The sequence below is a fragment of the Oreochromis aureus genome, linkage group 2 (assembly GCF_013358895.1).
Source record: "Oreochromis aureus strain Israel breed Guangdong linkage group 2, ZZ_aureus, whole genome shotgun sequence".
Taxonomy (NCBI): domain Eukaryota; kingdom Metazoa; phylum Chordata; class Actinopteri; order Cichliformes; family Cichlidae; genus Oreochromis; species Oreochromis aureus.
In genome coordinates, this window is record NC_052943.1 from 11,952,977 (window position 1) to 11,975,226 (window position 22,250).

Genomic DNA, 22,250 nt, shown 5'->3' on the forward strand with positions numbered 1-22,250 from the left:
TCTATGGAGACCCTGGGTGGATACGAGGATCCACCCAACAGGAAAAGTCATTTGGGGATAATAAAGAAGCAGCCAATAGAGAAACGAAACAGAGCAGTGAAGTGCCCTGAGGATAGAATGCAACCAAGCTTTCCCTTTTCTGAGATGAAGACAGAGCTCGCTACAAGAGGAGTGAGTTTCAGTGGGAAAGCAGAAGAAAACAGAAACAATAATGAGGCAGCATGTGAGTGGCTGAATGTGAGCCGTGGTGAGCAGTACACCACGTTAGCTGAAGTTACTAAACAACCTTCCGTGTGTTCAAAATATCCATCATATTCCTGAACCCAGTGATACTTTGTCTGATTACTCCTTTTAGTAAAATGGCATCTGCACGAGTTGGAGTTCTGCTGCAGGTGGCTGGACGAACCCATGCTGTGACAAAAATTTCATAACAAAGATGCAAAAAGACAACTCGGTAGACCGAGATGTCTTCAAGCAAAAGCACAGAGTGAGAGGAAAGATGAGGAAAACAAACCAATGTCACCTTAATTCTGAATAAACAAACCATTTACGTGTATTTCCTCCTAAAACCTCACTCTGAATAACAGAAATTAAACACTTTATGTGACTGCTCTAAAGAGGAAGAGATGTTTTGCTGAAACTGCAAGGTCTTTCTCCTGAAGATAGACAAGCATGGCCTCGGTGCCACAGATGCTTCAGTAGATGCGTTCCTACTTATGACTATATTTAAAGGTTACCTTGGAGACCTTATCAAGGAGAGGAATCCCTGCACACAGGCTAGCTGTTTTGCATTTATGTGAAAAAATGAGCTATTATAATTCTATTTTTAATAGGAATTTGAGCAAAATATATTTTCCCAAACACGTTTTCTTTATGATTTGATAGGCTGTGTTATCACTAATTATTATTAAGGATCCAGTGAAAGGAATAGCTGAGAGCCATATAGCACTGCAACTGGGAATATAGGCGGATACAGTAGAGACACAAGAAGCAGACATTTTCTTTCCAACTTTTCTCATGTAGCCTGATGACAGCAGAAGACGCACGAGCCAGGGTCCCAGAATCGGGTGATTATACACCCTCCACAGCTTCCAGCATAATTTGATGCACATAGTTAAGCCCATTGTCTATTCTGTGTGACAGAGAGTGCTGTGAACTGCTGAATAGGCTTTTTCAAGCCAGAAGATTCAGTTGTCCTTTTAGCTTCTGATTGTTGGTACAATGTGTTTTCAAAGTGCTGCGCAGGCTGTTTCAAGCCAGTGGGGTCAGCTGTCCCATTAGCCACTGATATTACAAAAACACTCATTAAGCTTTTATGTTCTTATGGGCACCGCTAGCTTTGTGATTCTCCTCTCTCAAAGGCAAGTGATAAGAGTATTTTCTGCAGCTACCATTTATGTCTGCTTCTAACAGGGACGATGCTTTCTCAAGGTTGGAAAAGGTCAGTATTGATGGAGGGCTTTGATTGTAATACTGCAGCGAAATCCGGGCTTCAGAAAAAAAATAAAAGCAAAAAATCTTATGCAAATGTGTTTGTGGTTTCAAAGAGAGGCAAGAGATGTGATTTTATTCATCACTTTTTTTTTATCACGATTTGGTGAAATAAGATGAAACACATGACGCCCGGCCTAAAAAGTTTCATCACGGGGGAACAAGAGACACATGGACGCAGACCTGTAAGGTTCAAAAGACACCCAAAGTGCCACTTTACTTAAATTCTCAAAGTTACAAATAAAAGTTCACGTAGTTGACATGGTGAAGATTTCAATTTCAAATCACTGAACATATCCAACGCTTTGACGCACAACTGAGCCTCTTCTTCTGCATGACTTCATGTGTCTTCCCAGCTCAGGAGCAGCTTAGTGTCCATGCGCAGTCAAAAATCCTCAGCAGCCCTATTGACCAATTAGTAGAAGAATAGCTGGCTGAGAACCAACCGATTTGGACCGTAGGTTTTGCAGTTTGCTTTTCTTAACTGCTATCACACTTTGCAATGCAACTTCCTACCTCCTGAGATTGGGAGAAGAACCAAAAAGACACTAGACAGCATCAACATAGCAACAAAGTATTGTAGCAGCCAAATAGGCATCACTTTCTGTTTGAGATGCATAGAGCTAGACCTGGCCAGGTAAATCTCTCTTTTATAGAAACACGATGAGAAACATGCAACAACAACGACAATACATCATTAATCTCATTGTTTCCTGGGCTTCCTGGAACATTCAAGATCAACAAATATTTTACAATCCTCCTTAAAACAACAGAGAGTGAGAGAGAGAGAGAGGGAGAAGGAGCATCTCAGAGCCTTAAACTGTGGCAGCAATTTGCAGAAACATCATTGAACACCGGAAGGAGCCCGACGGTGGAACACAGAATATGAGAATGAGCCGCTGATGGAGCAACAAGGAAGGTAGTCCATAGCCTGGCCTCCCTTCAGGAAACATATTTACATCCAATACATCAGCTAACATATCTGGGCTCATAGACTGACCAGAGATTCTGATATGGACATACAGTGATAGGAGAAAGAGAGAACGACTGAAAGAAGATGGAACGAGTGACAGAGATAATAGAGTCCCTGTTAGAAGGTGTTTAAGATCACAGGTTTGGGGGAACGTGGAGGCAGAAAGTGGACAGCTCGAGCAGAATTCTAAAAGGGGCTTGACAGTTGTTGAAATCTAATAGTCTCTCTGTTTTCTGTCTGAGGACAGAGTGAAACGCTTGAAAATGAAGAGGTCAGATGAGGTTCACTGAAGAGAGAGAGGTTTGGATGAGGGACAGAGATTGCAGTAGCAGGTTGAGGGGCCAGGAGATGGACTGCTGCCAAGGTAACTGGAGGAAGAGACATTGGAATGGCTTTAGATCTGTGCTGAGTTAACGGAGTTTCCTGGTCAGCTGATGGCAAAGGAAAATGGAGCGGAGCTACCAAACGTAGCCGATTTCGTCATCCTTGTCCTCTTCCTCGTCCTCGTCGTCCTCGATGGTCCCTCGGGGATGGATGCGGCCCCGTCTCTTCTTCTGCCGGCTCCGACCGGTCTGTGATGGCTCCTCTTCTTGATCGTCGAGGAGTATGACCGCACCACCACTGCCAAAATCCCCCGATGTCTCCTGATCCTCATCTGTAGAGAGATGACCAAAAAAAACATAATAAACTGACTACACAGATATCCCCAGATTAACATTAAATATGATATATTAATGATTTCCCAGATTATAAATTCTTTGCCAGTGGGCTCCCTCAAACTTGAAAGCCCACTGGAAGTAACCCTTGCAGCACTTTTCTGAACTGAGAGGTTTCTGTCATATTTCAGGCCTGCTTATATAACAAAATTACTGGGTTTGCTTCGGCAGTTAGCAAGGGTGGTCTATGCTTCTGCAGCTACCTTTGGAAAAAACCCGGAAACTATGCTAATGGTCATCAAACCACATCTTTATTGATATATACAGAGGTGTCAAGACTTATTAGAGGGTACAGGAGGTCATGATGCAAAACAAAACATTCAGTATAACACTTCACACCCAAATACCTTCAGGACTAATTCCACTCCCATTAGCTCCAGCCTTATTTTGTTTTGCTCTAATTGCTAATGTTAGCAATTAGCCTGCGTGTAAACTCTTGAAATAGGGCACAGAATCAGAGTAGGCCATCATGAGCTAACTCTTTGCCTAACCAATACATTCTTTTCAGGGGAGTAAATAATCTACTAGAAAAATACATAAAAAAAATAACTTGTGCCTTCTGTTAATTTACCCAACAAACAACATGCGGCTACAGGGAGCTGATTATACTGGATGGTTTTAGTGGTGTTTGGTTAATGGGAGACTAATGCTGAATCCAGTGGAGCTACAGTGTGAACAGGAGTCATTATCAGCTTCTGCCTCAAGCATTTTTTTTGAAGCTCGGACCTCGAAATTAGTCTGTGTTCAAAACAGCCTATTTACACCTGGGTACAACTGTGCTGTGGTTGAGTGGCTCTTACGCTGTTAAAATCAGTTTGGTGTCCTTGTGTTCAAGCTATTGAGTGGAGAGCTGCTGCATTGCTACCTGTTTGTTCTACGCAGGCCAGAATGGGAGAACTCCAGGCAACCCCTGCCTGAGGCCACTCAGCCAGAGCTAGATGAGCTTGTTAGAAAAGAGACAAAGGGCTGGTGCTGTCTACGCGTGTGCATGTGTGCATGGAGGCTGGACGGACATCAATACTGGAACCTGCATTTACTGGTTTTCGACTAGACTGGCATCCGTGCGAGGTGCAATCTGCCAGTGAGTTGGCTGTTTGATTGGTAATCAGTATGTCTGCCTGGATTCTTTCCTCCTAATTATTGTTCTTTTTTCCACAGTGCAATTGATTTGCAGCAAAGTGCTTTTATTGGCTTTTTGACCATTTCATTTGAATTTCCATGGCTGGCTTGTTAGCTATCACTATAACATGTCAAAGAACTTAATCTTGTATATTCTTTGTCAAAATATAATGTCAGGCAGTAGTTTATTTGTTTATTCTCCCCTGTGAGGTACGCCTCAGCACTGCTTCAAATTCATATTCATAACAGATCTTTTGACATTGCTCCCTGCTGACAAGTGTGACAAATTTTCTGTCTTGACTTGCAAGATGCTGGTGTTTTATCAGAGGTACACGAGCAGGATATCAGAGGCAGATAGAATCAGGCATATTAGAAACAGCTGAATTGGCTCCAGAGGCATGCCTAATGTTATCTATTTCCTAAATGATAACTGATCCGTAGATACCAGTACAGATAGAGACACACGGGGAGAATTACTGAGCAAAGAAAGAGAACAAAGTTGCAGCTGCAGTGCTCTCTGTGTTTCAGTGTTGTAAAGAAGAGATCGGCAGCCTTTCTAATTTGTAGAAGATTACAAATGAAACAAAAAAGACAGATGTTCAAGCAGACAATGTGGATCAAAGCACTAACACAGAAAGAAGGTCAGAGACATGGAGAAATAACAGAGAAATAAAGCTACTGTTTTTCTGTAGCAAACTGAAGAATATCTACATGTGTGGCTTGGTCTTACCACAGTTGGGGTTGCCTTGTTTTCTAGAGCCAGCTATCTCGTTGCCATATTTGTCCACACACCAACACTGGCCAGTGCTGCCGTGACACTGAGTTGGTTTGAAGTAGCCCTCATCAGTACAACGGGGAATGTAAGTGCCTGGAGACGAGCAAAGAGAAGCAGGAGGAAATGAGAAGGGATGCTGAAAAGTCACAGAAAGTTATAGAAAGCTGCTGGAAAGGATTAAACAGACAAAAATTAAAAATAAAATCTGAGCAGATAATGCGAACTCTGCTCATCAGAGGTTACATGTACACGTCCTCAAGTTGCAGCAAAAGTTCTTGTGTATTCACACAGGGAGGGAGATCAACAATCAATTACTGCTGTGAAGGTTGCAGACAGGAACCATACATTCTGCTTAAGGAAAAGCAGTCGCTTTCGATAACACACATCCACAAACGCACACACCTATTTTCTCTTACCTTCATTTGACCCTGTCCCAGCTCATTTTTCAAGCTGTTTTGTAGTGAGCTGAAACACTACACGATCTGCTCAATGGGTACAGATGACATGTGTACAAAGTGCCTGGATGTGCTTTATAGTGCTGGTGCAATATCTCCTTTTTTCCCCTACTCGAAACTATTTATTAAAAGAAATCCAACTGCCATTTCACTCTGCGGTCGTGAGTTTTCCTCCAAGGGCATTCAAAGGAGTGAGCAACTGACAGCTGCCACTTCAGACTGACCTATGAGGCTCTTTCTTCGACTCTGACTCTGGATCCTGCTCTTCTCAGTTTGACAAGGCAGTCCTACAACAACAGAAGAAAGTCAGTATCATTAAATTGAAAACTGAAACAGCCCTAGTTATATCTTAGCTTATAGTTAATAGTCACCCAAATCTGTTTCCCTCCACTAACAGCTTAGTGACATCTTATATTGGAGACATCCTCCTTTGCTATCAGGCTCTATACCCATTATCCTTACATTCACTACTGATTTACAGTCTTTGAATGACCCGACTATTAATTAAAAACATGTTTTTATTAGTAGTCCGTTACTAACATTTAGTTTATTTCATTATATCAGAACTACTGTAACTGGTCTTAAATGAGGTAATGCAGGCAACTCGTATCCCTGTTCTCCATCCATTCCCTTCCCCATTCATATGTTCCCTCCCTCTTTCATCCCCCTTTCCTCACCATCGGGCTTCTGGAAACAGTAGCACCACTCGTTGTTGGAAAGCTTGCCATCCTTGAACGAGTCACAGGAGTTGAAGAGAGGCTTCATGCACAGTTCATACTTGTCAAGGTAGATGGCACTCAGCTCCGACTGGTCCAGGAGTAGGTCAAAGTTCATGTCTAGCTTGTTGAACATCCAGCCCAGTGAGTCCTTACAAATGGGCAGGATGCTTGTATCAAAGTCTAGAGAAGAAAAAATGGAGAGGCAAAAAAGAAAAAAAATCACATCTGAAACAGCAGAACATGTCCAAGTCACCGACTTGTGTTACTTTTTTTAAAGTAGCACACTGAGATTCGAGTTCGAGTATGTGCGCAAGAGTGTTTTCAGTGGCAGAGAGCTGAGATGTGTTCAGACATGTTGACATTACAGAGAACAGAGCGGGGTCACTGTCAACATCAGTGCTAGCCCTCATGAGAACTGGAAAAAAAGCATGACTTTTCAGCAGCTACTGGGTACACACACACACACACACACGGCGTGGGGATGTACTCACGTCCAGTGGTGGAGTCAAAGCTGTCAGAGGATTTGAGGTCTCTGTTGGCATCGAGGTGGAGAACTCCGAACCAGTCCTTCAGTCTGGCAGCGAGACTGTGAAGCTCTGTATCAGTGCAAGCTGCAGAAACACACACACACACACACACACACACACACACACAAAATAATGAGGAAAAGGGAAGCTGTCAATCTACTGCTGTCATCTGAGTTAAAAAAACAGCTCTTTTTCTTGCTTCTTATCAAACTTTCATTCCATTTCTGCTGTGTACTTTTCCTTTGTATTCTTTCCTTTCTTTTGTCTCGTCCAACTTTTCTCCTTGAGCAAACACAGTGGGGTGATAACGCATACTCAAATACTGGTTACCATAGGAACACAATCTGACATGCACATATGCACATACACACATGTACAGTATACATATTGGTATTTCCATGGCTCTTGGCATTTCTGTCCAGTTTCATTTAGCATTCATTCAGAGTTCAGATGAATGATTTTATCTTTGCAGGAAAAGACACAATCTCACACACACACACACACACACACACACAATACCAGTGGAGGTCTGTTAGCAGCTCATGCCACTTTGCCTTCATAGTAAAAAAAAAGAAAAAACAAAATAAAACAAAAGAATAGATGTGTCTGCGTTAGAGGCCACTTGATTGTTGCAATTTTAAGATAAATGCATGTGTTTCTATCTTTGTGCATGATCGCTGTCATCTGTGCAAATGCAAAGAAAGCTCACCCAGCACTGTCATCCATTTTGATGCTTTCATGACAGAGAGCACCAACTGGATTTCCCTAATTTGAGTCATAAACAACAAGAAAGAAATCTCTCGTTGCTTCAGCCCCGTGGGACAGACATGGTCGGACTGCAATTCAAGCAGACCTCTGCCTCTGCCTGTCTCATTCTGCATCTCTGTGTGTCAATCTTCTGCGCCTGATTGACACATTTGTTTCTCATTTTCTTTCTTCTGAGAGTTTGATAAATGTGCCTAGAGGACAACAGCCGTTCGCCATCTCGAACCATTATTACCGATCAAAATCCTTCAGCTTTGTCGTGTAGCACAGATGGTCCACAGAGGAAGGTTGTTGACAATCCTGTTGCACTCGGTTTTCCTTTGATACAATCTTTCTGTTTCTAGTGTTTACATCTGAATATATAAAACTGAGAAAATCTTCTAAATGTTTGAAATGTGAACACCTAAATGGACTGAAATCACTCATCCGCACACAAGGAATTGCACTTAAATAAAGAGAAGACCTGAATCACACTTTGCTGTCAGTGGATTAAGATGTCAGCAAACATGGGATCAAAAGGATATGAGCACATCACACATAAGCAAAGTGTAAACACTCCTCAGCATCAGTGGTAGTTTATAAGCACATATTTCCATTCTGCACCGAGAGATGTTGGCATCTTGCTTTTAACTGAGCCACACTCAACATCCTGCATTCATGCATTCTTGTCAGGTCATGCACACATGGAGATACACCTGTACATACTGCATTTTACAGTAATAGTTTGGAATTGTGCACATTTTCCTCCATAAAACATGTTCTTAGTAACAGAGGATGAAAAATACTTGTCTGACTGGCTATCCGTGTGACATTACCTGTAGAATTCATGTGTACATGTGTGTAACTACGTATGTGTGAGTGTGTGCCTTCAGGACCAGACAGATAACATTTCACAGCACTCTTCATTTCCACAGTCTGGAAAGAGAGAACAAAATACCAACAGCTAAACATTATCTCTCTTCAGCGATTCTCAGTCGGTAGCACGTCGCCCGTTCGAAGCTCAAACCTCTGGAAGGTTTGTCCCTGCCTGATCATTTATGTGACTGCACTGCATCCCTACATCATCTCTGCCCTTCATCGTCTTGCTTTCTGTTCCCTCTCATTGCTTTTTGTATCACTCTTTGCTTTTGTGATTCTTTTGTTGCCTTTGAGGACTTCTTGCTCATTTCCCTCGATTGCTTGTTCAATTCCAATTCCTCTCTCTTCTCTAACTCTGTCGATTTTCAAGATTCAATATAAGCCACTTATCACACCTGGCTGTGGCTAACCCAGTTTCTTTTTATGACGAAGAAGAAGGCCACTTTGATATGTCCGACTCTCTTTATTTCTTTCTCTCACCTAATTTGCTTTGAGTGCTTCATTTCCCATTTCTCTCCTTGTACATCCCCCTACAGACTCCAAAGATTTAAGCGTTTCTTTAACAGTTTTTACCTTTGCTATCCACTCCCTGTATCACTTTCCTTCTTATTGTACACTTTTTCTGACTTCACTACACGCCTCATCTTTTCCTCTCAAAGTTTCTAGACTTTGCGCTATGGCTCAGAATGAGTCTAGATGGACTCTTATCTCTTTATTTTGTCTGCATTGTTGAAATAGTTTCTGATAGTTCCAGCACTGCTGAGTGCATAAGGAGCCCTTTCAGAGGGCGTTAAGTTAGAAAGCTGAAAATATTCACATACTTATACATCCGATGCAGAGAGTTATAAAGGCCTGTTCTCACATCCTTTTATGTTAACAGAATACATTACTGTGCAAAAGTCTTGAGCCAACCCTCACCCTTTCTTTATATTTTGTTAGCAAAATGGGAAATAGGTGCAGCGACGAAGCATGTGCAAACACAAATGGAAATACAGTATATAAGGCAACAACAGAGCCTGCACACTTCTAATGATGCTTGAAAATCAATTTTTGGCCTCCTTTATTCTTCAACACAGCCTAAACTCTCTCAGGCAGCTCTTCAGGAATAGTTCTCCAGGCTTCTTAAAGGGAATTCAAAGCTCTTATTTGGATGTTTGCTGACTTTTGTTCTGTTCTCTTTCAAGATGATCCCACACTGGTTTAGTAATGTTGGGGTCCGGGGACTGGTGAGGCCAGTCCATGACACTTATCACTCCATTGTGTAGTTTTTCTATCCAGGTATGTTTTTACCGCACTGTTGGTGTGTTTGAGGTCATCATCATGATGACAAAAGAAACTGTTGCCAGTCTCATATTTTCTAGATCAGCGGTCCCCAACCTTTTTATGTCTGACAGTATTTTCACGGACCAGCCTTTAAAGTGTCGCGGATAAATACAACAAAATAAAACCAGTAACAGAACAAAAAAAAGAAGATTTATTGATAATACACGGGAAAAGACCCAGGGAAACCGAGTTAACGATAAAAATGATAAAAAAATAATGATAAATACCGATAAAAACCCTGAAAACCATACATTTCACACCCGAGCCTCAACTCTCGTGGCCCAGTACCAAACGATTCACAAACCGGTACCAGTCCGTGGCCCGGGGGTTGGGGACCGCTGTTCTGGATGGTATTGCATGATGGATCAAAATCTGCCACCTCTTCTTTTATCCTCCACTTGTAGATTTTCCTTACATGTTTTAAGGGCATGTGGTACATCAGCTTGTCAGTGTAAAATACTATTTTATGTCTAACTATGTGATCGTGCATATTTTTCATAGATTTGACTAAAAAAATTGGGACAAATTATGTGTTTTGTGCCAAAAGATACAATTTAACATTTGTCTGTTATGTTTAGAGACAACACCCATCCATTCCTTGAGGTAGGTCTATTTTAAAGCTTCCATTCCTCTGTAAATGTCAGCTACAAGGACTGAAATTGCAACAGAAAGAAAGACAAGAAAGTCTGGGTCTATGAAAGCAAAATATAAAGAAATGATGTGTGGCTCAAATTTTTGCACAGCACTGCACATCATATTAAGATTAACATTTGTATAAAAGCTAACCTTTAATGGGTTGTTCCTGTAGTCGTTGTATTTACTTCTTTTCACTTGCAAAATCAAAAGCCATGTAGGCCCAATCTTTCCCTGGATACTTTATAACTGTCTAAGGTTCTCAGCTTTCCCCCCTCTTTTCATTAAGTTGTCAGGATTTTTTCATTGTGCATTTTCATAAAGAAAGTTCGCTGACAGCATCCATCAGTTCACTTAGTTTCCAAAGAGTTTTGTATGTGATACTGCAGAACTATGACTAAGCAGCAACACAGTCCTTGATTTCCTTGTGAAATCATAACTGATGCAACAGGTGCGAGAAAACAAAGCTGAAAAGTTTTGCACCTTGTCAGCTTCAAGGAACTGGAAGATCTCTTTGGTGGCTTTTATATTTTAGCAGCAAATTTAACTCTTACTTATCACAATGCAGAGTGACAAAAAACGGCAGCAGTGGCCAGAATAAAAAGAAGCCTTTGGGTAAATAGCTACTTTGTCAAATCTCAACAACTAAGAGCAAAATGTGCACTCTACTTTAAATAATAAACCAAACAACTGCTTTCCATCTGTTCTTAGGTGGTGGAGAGACTGCAGTGTCAGATTTGTCAAAGCCCCACTCTAACCTATCAAAGAGAGTTTGACAAGGAACCTTTACACGGGATGACGCAGAAAGAGGCAACAAGCCAGCCAGCCAGACACTCTCACACACAGACACACGCACATATATAGAGGCAGCGTTCTCACATGAGAAGCTATCGATCATAGCTGTGGGTCAAATATCAACCACTGAATCATGGCTTAGAATCACCATCTATCCTTCTTCCTTCCTTCTGCTTTCCCTCTCACCCACCACCTCCTCACATCTGCTGTCTTTCATCTCTGCGAACCTGGATGAGCAAAATCTGGCACCTAAATAAAAAAAAAATATCACAGTCTACGAGTCCTTCACAGATTGATACAGAGGAAAACTACCTGCTGTATGTGGAAAAGCAAAGTTAAAACTGAAATCCATCACAGAACTCTCACTCTCAGTATAAAAGAATATAGTTTGTGAAATATAGTTTGTGTAATTAGTCGATTAATGTCACAATGCCCATGACTGAATGTTACCCACTTGAAGACAAATGTGCTAATTAACTAGATTTTAAAAAAAAGTTTAAAAAAGGGGAAAAAAGTCCTGCATGAGTGCTTAAAATTTCAACATCTACTGCCTTCAGACTTTAATCTTACAAAACAGATGCATGAAAATGCAAAATACTGTATGCGTTTTTCTCTGCTAAACAAGCCCTTAAATGTCTCTTATGCAATGACAACAGTGAAGACTAAGGCGAGGCAAAGCTATTGAATTTAGTTCAATTCAGGTTTATTTATACAAACCACAACAATCACCTCAAGGCGCTTTATACTGTAAGGTTCTGAAAAAAACCCCTAACGATCAAACAAACTATGAGCGAGCACTTTGTGACAGTGGGAAGGAACAACTTCCTTTAACGGGAAGAAACATCCACAAAAGGAGAAGAGAAAAGACAAAGAGAGCATAGTTCTCCTAAATCTTCTAGAAATCTTCTCCCATTCTCATCTGTGCCCTTTTGCACTATCACCAAATGTTACAGTTGTTACTTTCATTAGGAGGAGATTGAGCAGAACTTCCCCAAATTACATATGTCAAGCCCTCCAGGGCAGTTTAGGTCATGAGATAAATGTGTGTGCCAGACGTTCTGATATACAACTCCAAATATCAAGAGAAATTAGGCCTTGAGGTCCTCTGTGGGTCTCCTTTATCACCTGTAAATAATTAACTAAGCGTCTCACTGGCTCCAGACAAAGGAAAAAGTAGGTGGTGATCACCTTGAGACATCGAGACTAGCGTCTGATTGAATCAAAATTAAAGATAGATGGAAAGCAAGAGAGGATTGGTGAGAGGCAGTGGAAGGAGATGGCATTTCTTAACAAGGTAACAGAAAGAGAAAGAAAGGAAGTGCGACAGTAAGGAAGGAGATACAAGGAAGATAGAAGGTCAGATTCATTAAAAAGATACAAAGGTATGTTTGATTTCCTTTGCCCCGAGCTATCAGCGTTCCAGAGTGATTTCACTGGCACTGAGCTAAGTTTCGCCCAGATAATGATCAGTAATACAGTGTCTACACAGGCAGAGAGACAGGTAGAGATAGAAATTGGCCAGATACACAAACAGCGGAAGGCAGACAACCAATTCAGGTTTAGCCTTAAGAGTAATTTTATTTTGGCAAAATCAGTATCTCTTCTACTTTTTTAAAGCTCATTTTTCAAAACGGACCTTTTCTGTGTAATACAACACTGGATATAAAACAGTCTAGAGAGAGTGGAGGGGAATGTGTAGGGATTAGGGAATTAACACAACTAGCAAACCAAAAGTAGAATAGAATAGAATAGAATAGAATAGAAAGTAACCATTTCAGTTACCATTTTATTGGCTATTTAAATTTATGGCGTGGCCTGGATATGATAAGGCATGTGAAACTCCTTGTTTGATACCATAGCTATACAAAGACAGCAGAATGCAGAGATTCCTATTATCCTGATGTTGGATTGTCCATGCATCACTCCAAACAGGTTATTTCCTCTGTGATCCTTGTGGTAAAAAATACCCCTTTGCTGTGTTACATATTCAAAGCAGTCCTACAAAACAAATAAAAACAAAGAGTGGAGAGTCTTATTAAACTTCTAGAAAATGCAACTATTTTCCCCAATTATAACTAATCATTCTTGTAATTATTATCTCCAAATGTGAGATATCGGAGCAGCCACAAGTTCTGGCATATCTTAGCTGTTTATGTGCATGCAATTCTATTTTTTCTGCCTTAGATTAACTGTAATTTAGGCCTCAATTACACAATGCAAAAACGACATGCTTAAAGTTGTAACCACAAAGTTGTACGCTAAGCCCTGCAGATGACTCTCAACATGATGCTAATGGAAAAATCATTAAGGAATTATGCGTCAACGTAAGAGCAAGGTGTAGAGTCAGGAAAGACCAACATAGACTGTTTGAATAAATGATGAATCCAGCCTGTGTTTGAAAGTGGTGAAGACAGTCTCAACAAGAAATACGAAAACACTCTTCACGCTGGTCAAGACTCTGGAAAAAATCCCTGAGCAATTGGCACACGTTAGGAGAGGATAGGAAGTGTGGAGGCAGGAGAAAAAAGAGCACAATCTGTCCTCCTGTGTGCTCTCAGTAGAACTGTGAGACCGAAATGCCAGGGAAAATTTAATTTAGCGAGGGGATTTAGCCTGTTCAGCATCTTACAGTGCTCTTTGTTTTGTCAGTGTCTTTTTTTCCAGTGACAGCTGACATAAAAATGAACTATTATTACTTTAAAAATCTCATTGACCATAACCAGCGCTGACTTACGCCGTTATAGAAGATCATCTGCTGGATCGCTTCATGTCAGGTCGAGTCATTGTTTTACAGGGGAAAGTAATGATGTGCAATGTCACAGAGTGCTGCCTCAGGGGAGATGACAGATCAAATGAAACCTCAGCACCCCTGTGTCGATGTGTTAACCTTCTCTGACAAACAGGCAAACAGCAGCAATGGATTTCTGAGCACATCAGGATTAAATGTTCATTAGGAAAACTCAGGGAAATTACCGGTTAACGCATGTAATTAACCTGCAATTATGGCCTAATTCTTAAGATTTTTCTAAATTCTCTGTTGTAGACAATTTATTTTCCCAGAGCTTTTGTAAGTTACAATACTGCAGAGACTTTCTATCATCCATTTATGCCAAGCAGACACTAATTTGTCCCAATATAAACGCAGTTCAGAGATGCATGTGTTTCACAGTCGTCTAAACAATCCAAAACCCCCCCAAAAACAAGAAACAACAGCAACAATGAGAAAGACAAAAAAGCGGAGGTGGAACTTTAACCCAACACTCTGCAAAATGATGGAGTGGAGGCTCGAGACAGAAAATAAATGAGAAACTGATAGAGTTGGGAGAGGGAGGAGGAGAATGAGGAGACAGAGGGAAGAGTGGGAGTGATGTGACTGACAAACACACATGTTCCCCATAGGCCCGCTACCACTCAGTGATAAATAAAGGTTATTAGTGTGGTTTAGGGAAAGGTATACTCGCAAACATGAAATCTGAAGACTACCACTCTGCCTTGTCAAAGAAAAACAACAATATTCACCCTGCTCTCCAAATAAATTGCATGCTGCAGCATAGAGTCTTTCACAGCTATCATTCAAAATCAAAGGAGTGTGCAACAGACAGAAGATGCAAAGACTGAAATCTACGTACAGAAACTGTTTGATGCCTTTGCATAGTCATATGACAGGCAACAAATTCATTTATTCCCAATCCTCAGACTATGTGGCCCCTTGCGTGCCCCATTCCGTCTGTGTATATATTTTCTATCTCGTAAAAGCCTTTTTATGGAAGTACAGACTTGAAGATGAACTAAAAAAATTGTAGCTATAATAAATATACATTCAATGTTCACTTTGCCATTCAAACCGAGCGTCCAAGTGGAGAAGAAAACTGATTTGAAGTGACTTTAAAGCTGGCTTGATTGTTTGTGCCAGATAGGCTGGTCTGAGTATTTTAGAAACTGCTGAGCTGCTGGGATTTTCCCACTTAACCATCTCCAGGGTTTACACAGAATGGCCTGGAAAAGAGAAAATATCCAGTGAGAGGCAGGTCTCTAGGTGAAAATTACTTGTTGAAGCCAGAAGTCAGAGGACAATGGCCAGAGTGCTTCAACCTGATATGAATGTAACAGTAACTAAAATAACCACTTGTTACAGCCACGGTATGCAGAAGAGCATCTTTGAAAGCACAACATGTCAAACCCTGAAGCAGAAGACCACACCTGTCAGTAAAGAACAGAAAACTGTAGGTACAATGTGCATGGGCTCACTAAAATTGGGCAACAGAAAATTGGTTAAATTTCGGCTAGTCTGATAAGTTTTGATTTCTGCTGCAACATTCAGACGGCACGGTCAAAACTTGGCAATAACAAACATGAAAGCATCCATCCAGCTTCATATCAGGGGCTGAGCTGCTGCTGGTAGTGTAATGGTGAGGCGGATATTTTCTCGGCACACTTGGTTCCCCTTACTACCACTTAAGCATTGTTTAACTCCCACAGGCTACTCAGTATTGTTGCTGACCATGTCCATCCCTTTATGACCACACTGTACCGATCTTCTGATGGCTGCTTCCAGCAGGATAAAGCATCATTTCACAAAACTCAAATGATCTCAAATTGGTTTCTTGAACATGACGATGAGTTCACTGCACTCAAAAAGCCTGCACAGCCACCAGATCTCACTCTAATAGAGCACCTTTGGGATGTGGTGGAACAGGACATTCTCATCATGAATGTGCACCAACTGTGTGACGCTATCATGACAATATAGGCCAAAATCTCTCAGGAATGTTTCCATCGCCTTGCTGAATCAGTGCCACAAAAAAACAGCTTAGAAAGCAAAAGTGGAACCAACCTGATACTAGCACAGCGCAAATAATGAAGTGACACCTAATTTAAGAGTTCAAATTCTTTGAAAAACTCCAACAATATAGCAAAATGTACTGCTTTGTATTCTGTTACTTTTAAGCTTGAATACTTCATTACATTAGTGTACAAAAAAGCAAACAAAAAAAACAAACAAACAATAAATAAACAAACAAAAATCCAATGAATAATAAGTTTACCTCTCATTATACAGGAAATGAATGGAAGCTTGTTACATAAGGAATAGTGGGTGACTGTTTAAACATGGTTAATCAGAAAATTTTTAATTAGATCTCAGGTTGGAGAAAAAGTGCTAAATGTTGCCCTGGCAGCAAATTCTAACGCATCTATATTCAGTGTTTACTTAATGTAATGGAAAGGAATTTAAAGTGTCTTGTTTACTGGGTTTACTGCCAGTTATATAAATGTTTTAATCATTAGACTCACCTTAACAGTCTATGTGCTCATTATAAATAAACGGTATAAAATGACTACAGGAGTAAATTTAAGTATTAGAGCGTAATGTGTTTTCCAGCCTCAGTGTAGCCACACAGTGTTTACAGGAAGATATGAAAACATGCACATTATATTTAAAAACAGAATATCATGTTTGGCTCATTTAAGCACTTCTTGTAAATGTAACAAGGTCAAATCAGTGATATTAACAATTAGAATAAATTTGTGTCATTTTATAAGCCTTAAAATAGTGATATAATCATATATAGTGCACTTATGTGTTGAACTTGATATCATATAAAAGTAAAAGTCTATTTATGATTTTAAATGATGTGTTATATGTTTTTAAAACTTGATTTCAGAGCATCTAATACCTCCAGGGTTGCAGCTGAAACAATCAGGCACACACTGTCTTACAACACTATAACAATATACATGCAAGCATAACATCGGTTTAATGGAATATGCTATTGTCATTGTAGCTGGATATACCGGAGCCTTAATGATGGTGCCACATACTGATAAGTCGGTGTAATTGAAATGGTGTGCTTCTTTTTTGCAGATATGCCTCCTGGCTTTAAATGGACTTGATCCAGTGCTTTTACCTTGTTACGAACGACTTAAAGTCCTTAGGGCACACATGCTTAGTGGTTTTTTTCTGTTACTTACATACTGCTTAGCACCCGGTTGGATTTAGGCACTTAACCACTGTGCATTTTTCGAATATAATAGTTTGCTCTTCCTTTAAAAAACATGCGGTTCTTCTGCTGTTTGTGCTTATATGTTGCAAACACCACTAATTCCCATTCATACATAAGTTGTATGAATGGGAATTAGTGAAGCCACGCAAGGAAAATATAAATCCTATATTTGGTGAACTTGTTTCATGAGGTTCAGCACAGACAGATGTGGTCAAAGTGATTCCTTAGTCACTGCTGCAGTAAAAAGCTTTGAAGCAAAACTCTGCTGTCTGTCAGGAAAGGCACTGCATGGTAATTTTATACCAGTCAAAAGTAATAAGCAATCCCATTTGATTTAATTACTGACACTTTCATGCTAAAAATAGTGGATTTCCTAAGACTGGAGCCAACTAAATGAAGTTTGGCAAGCTACTTCTTGCTGCTCCCTTATTCCACACCACAGCAGGTAGTTTGTGTTTGATGTGGCATGGCCTTCCCGATGCAAACGGATCCTGAAGTCAAACTTATACTATACAAATATTATGGAGTCAATAACAAAACTTGTAAGCAATTTTAACCAAAAAAGTAGACACTTGAAACTTTTTAAATGTGACTGATTGTAACAATCAGAAAAGTAAAACAGTCAAATCAAACCAGCTACAGGCCAGTGTCAAGCTGAAGCTCACACATCGGTCAATTAAACCATCCAACGATATGACTTCTGCTCTTTATAGATAAATAATCAATCCATGACACTCAAGAAAAAGACAAAAGTCTCAATAAAAGCACAATCAGATAACATCAGCATGGATTTATCAGAGTGGAAATGAGAAATTTTCCTTGAACGACAGCCGCCGATGCCCTTTCTTCCCCACACGGCTTCACAGTTTGTTTCAAAGTTTGAATCAATAATTGCTCCAAGACATTCATACGACTGAACACATTCCACCGTCTGACCCTTAATGGATGTGATCTCTTGTGTATGAGTACATGTTCTAAAGCCAGCGATCACATATTACTATTTAACAAAATCATCAAGGACTGTAACACGGTTGGGCTCATTATCCTGGAGCTGACTAACAATAACAGAGTCATCTTGATACTTTACAATGAGCCTGCTTTCATACCCAGCTCTGACACATATTTGTGTACAGAATAAATAATAGATAACAGATAATAAATAAGGGTAAAAGCACACATCCCTGTGGGATACCAGTCGCCTTCTGATTAAAATGTGAGACTGAATCGTGTTGAAGGTCAAAGAAAACTCAACAAAAAGTAGCTGACCATGAAACCATGAGAAGTGTTTCCTTCTAAGTGTTTAACAGTTAGGTTCAACAAGTTTATTGTGGCATCATCTACTCCTTTGTGTGGTTTATAAGCTAACTGCATGGGATCAAGCATATGCTCAGTTTTTATTTTCCTATCAACTGATGTAAAGATAATTGATAACTGGATTTAGGAACAGGGACTAAAACAGCTTCTTTCCATGCAACACTGTGCCTGTGAAGACTTATTAAAAATGCAATGAAATACAGGTCTCAGCTGTTAAGCACAAGATTTAAATAAACAACCATAGAAATTGTCAGGTCCATGACATATATTTAGTCTTATGGAGCAGAAAGCCTTTTCATCACTCCTTAGGGGCAATGTTAAAATACTGATTATTTCCAAGCTTACAAGCAGTTCCTGAATCATTATGGGGGGAAAAAAAAGTATGAAAATGATTTTAAAGATGATAAAGTATATTAGCTAACCTAAAGTCAGAACAGAAGCCATCCACAGTGACCTGACTGCTACTCTTTGGGTCTTTTTTCATACTGGACCAGTCTTAATCAGGTTTATTTGCAGCCATTTTATTCTTTAAATAAAAATGAGAGAAGCCTGAAACCTGAAAAATCCATAAAAGTACCCATAAAAGCAAAACACTTAAAACGCACAGAACATTTATACTAGGATGCCAAACTCTCACTGCTGGTGGCTGTGTGTGCACGCGCCATTATCTATAAAACATCATATTTCTAATGATAAGTGTGCATTTTCCTGTGTTTACAACTGTGCATATGACAAACCAAACAAAATGAAAAAAGAAAAAAACCCTCTATCATTTATTCCTTTTTATTAAATCTAATTAAACGGAATATTAAAATAATAGCCTGCAGGAACAGTTGTACAGGTACACTTTAGAGTGCACACCATCTGTCATTCTTCCTGTGTCTGAATCTAAGCGGAGAAACAAAATGGAAACAAGCAAACACAGAGGGGCGGTAACACAACAGCACTGTTTACTGATAAAGTGATGCTTATGGTCCTGCAGTTACAGACGCAGGTGTAGTGCGAAGTGAGATATTTACTAGTCTGGTACAAATGTTCAAACTCAGTAAACACAGTCAAGTGACTGCACATATCAACCTGATGCAATCTATTGACTGTTACCACAGGAACACAATCTCACACATACGCAGAGTGTTTTCCTCACCTACTGCCACCCCCATCTGTTTACCATTTTATGTTGCTGATCTAATGAGAGATTCTATCAGGTTGGGAGACGACAAACATTTCAGTCATCCCTGCCACCTCTGAATGCACAAACATTTGGACCTGCTATCTGACGGATGGTTTTTAGGACAGGCTGTGCTGAAAAGGACGGTGAGATTCATAAAAACGGGAAGACAAAACCATAGATGAACTCATTTAAATGACAAATAGGAATAGAAAAAAACAAACCTTAGTGAAAAGAGTCAAAGCAGAGAGCCAGACAGAAAAAAAAAAAAATGCTGCATGCTGACAGCGTCCAAGATCTGGAAATAGATTTCCTTTTTTTCGCACAAACTCATCTACTCTGTTCCATATCAGAGCCAGACTCTTAGCAAACCAAACACATAATTATAGTTTTTATTGAGCAAAGACAGAAGGGAATTAATTAGACAGCAGTCAAGTTGTTAAAACACTTCTCTGTAACCGCATCACTTTCTGTTCCCGCCATTCATTCAGGCTTAAGCTAATGGACGAGACTGTAAGATAAAGAAAGATTTGTCATTAATTAGCAGACACTTTCCTTTTTTGCCTGATGAACCTCGGGAGCTTTATAAATGCTTCACAATCAAAGAGTAATTAGATAAGACCTCTGAGAGTACAGTACGTTTTTTATTTGTGTATGAAGTTTACATAGATAGATAGATAGATAGATAGATAGATAGATAGATAGATAGATAGATAGATAGATAGATAGATCGATCAACACTAAACAAAGTAAAACCATTCCACCAATCCCCTATTTGTGAGAGAGGAAGTCTGTAACGATAACAATCCATCCTTTTCCTTTGCTGCTTTCCTTTAGATTGCATTTCTCTACCAGAATCTCTCCATCCATCTGCTGAAATCCTATTTCCATGACAAACAATAAGACACACACACACTCACTCCATCACTGATCCCTGCAGCTGTCAGAGAATGGGTGGGGGTGATGGGACGGTAAGGAAAGAAAATAACATAAGTAAGGAGAGAGGTGACAGGAAAAGGATGGAAACACCTTGAATCACCAGAGAGTTTGAGGGATTACCAGTGAAAGGATTTTTTTTTTTTTTGTGTGTGTGTCTGGTGAGATATAGTGGAGCGCTTCTGAAGCTGAAAATTGCTAAAATGCAGATAATCTTCTTCAGCTCTTTGTCAAAAATCTAGCTTTATCCATCCCTTAAAGCTCAAATAAAGGCAAACAAGACTAACTACGTAACCGCCTAAATAAAAAGGAAGCAACCTTAAACCTGATAGTTAAAGAAAAAAGATGACTATCAGGTTAAGTACTCACCAGCCTTCTCGCCATTGTGCAGTGGTTTGCTGAGCTCCTGACCGGGCAAGCAGGGACATAGCCCATCACATTTCACTGAGATTTTCTTCCCAGACAGGCAGCTCTGGAACTCCAATTTACACTGTAAAATACAAACCACAAAGGCCTTTTTCAGGGTCTAATTCCCACAATCACTGGTGACAAGAGCAAAAAGGAAACACTAGTTTGACAAGTTTTTTTGTTGTTGTTGTTGTTTTGCATTTTGAGAATGATGTTAAAACTTAACACTTAAAACTAGTTAAATAAATAAAAATAAATTCATCTGCCTGTTGTATAATGTCACCTGTGGCCTTGGAAGCGCTGTGTAGAGTGTAAGACATCAAGCTGTCATTGACGAAATCATTGACGAAGTTTGCGGGAAAGAAATAAAAATAAAAACCAGAGTGTATGAGTGTAGTAAAGAGCCCCATGATTTACTGCAGTGTAAGGAGGCAACATTTTGACCTCACTAGCACTTTCAGTCCAAAATATTGCCCTGAATCTACACCTTTAACCTGACTGAACTGAAAGATGGTAACTATGAGCAAAAACATTTTTCTGCAAACCATGCAAACAAGTGTGAACTTTGGAAGATTTGGCAAGCATCAGGAAGTGAGTGTTTACTATAGAATTTGTATTGAGCTGCATTATGTGGGAACTGGATGTTACCTGAGGTGAAAACAAATAATGGCTGTCCTTAGCTGGTATGTTTAAACCATGCTGGTTTATTATTCTATATATGAAATTACAACAAAACAAAAATGTGAATATTTCTTATTTGAGCTGATTATGGACAACATTTGCTGATACAGGATTGGTCATTTATCTTTGATGAGCAGATATGTCCGTTAGGCGATCATGTAGACACGCCATTAGAAACCGAGATTCCCGTTGACATTCTATTATTCACTGCAGTACAAACCTAATGCAACACAAAAAGCAAGATGGACTACTTCTGAATGTAATTTAACAGCATAAATCTCATTTCAGGTAAGTGAGGGGTAAGAAATTGTTTGGACTAGTTGGAGGGAAAAAAAAATCCAATTACCAGACCCTTCCAAGAGGAATAATGAAAACTGAAATGAGATATGTAAATTCTGTTTGCGAGATGATGACGACAGGATTTGTCAGAGTGGGACCATGACGGTGCATAAACATCTATACACATATCACGCCTTACACAGGCTTAGCCTTATCCTTCCAGCACTTTCATTTCCCACGTTCTAATTCAAATCCATCATTTCCTCCCTGTCACCTCTTTGATAGTGCCGCTAATGTTGCTTAATGAAATTTG

The 22,250-nt window shown here is 39.9% G+C and overlaps 1 protein-coding gene across 3 annotated transcripts in view; it reads right to left on the reverse strand.

Annotated features, from left to right (window-relative positions):
* Window positions 1-1,677: 1,677 nt before the first annotated feature.
* The window catches only part of spock1 (SPARC (osteonectin), cwcv and kazal like domains proteoglycan 1), a 106,158-nt gene continuing 85,585 nt past the window's right edge, over window positions 1,678-22,250 (reverse strand). For all 3 annotated transcript variants that reach the window (XM_039618021.1, XM_031744631.2, XM_031744632.2), the window contains 6 exons: window positions 20,939-21,059; window positions 6,740-6,859; window positions 6,207-6,428; window positions 5,754-5,816; window positions 5,030-5,167; window positions 1,678-3,119 (listed from right to left, as the gene is read on the reverse strand). In XM_039618021.1, the coding sequence (XP_039473955.1) occupies window positions 2,923-3,119; window positions 5,030-5,167; window positions 5,754-5,816; window positions 6,207-6,428; window positions 6,740-6,859; window positions 20,939-21,059 (861 nt within the window). In that variant the 3' untranslated portion in view covers window positions 1,678-2,922. The remainder of the gene's footprint in view (window positions 3,120-5,029; window positions 5,168-5,753; window positions 5,817-6,206; window positions 6,429-6,739; window positions 6,860-20,938; window positions 21,060-22,250) is intronic.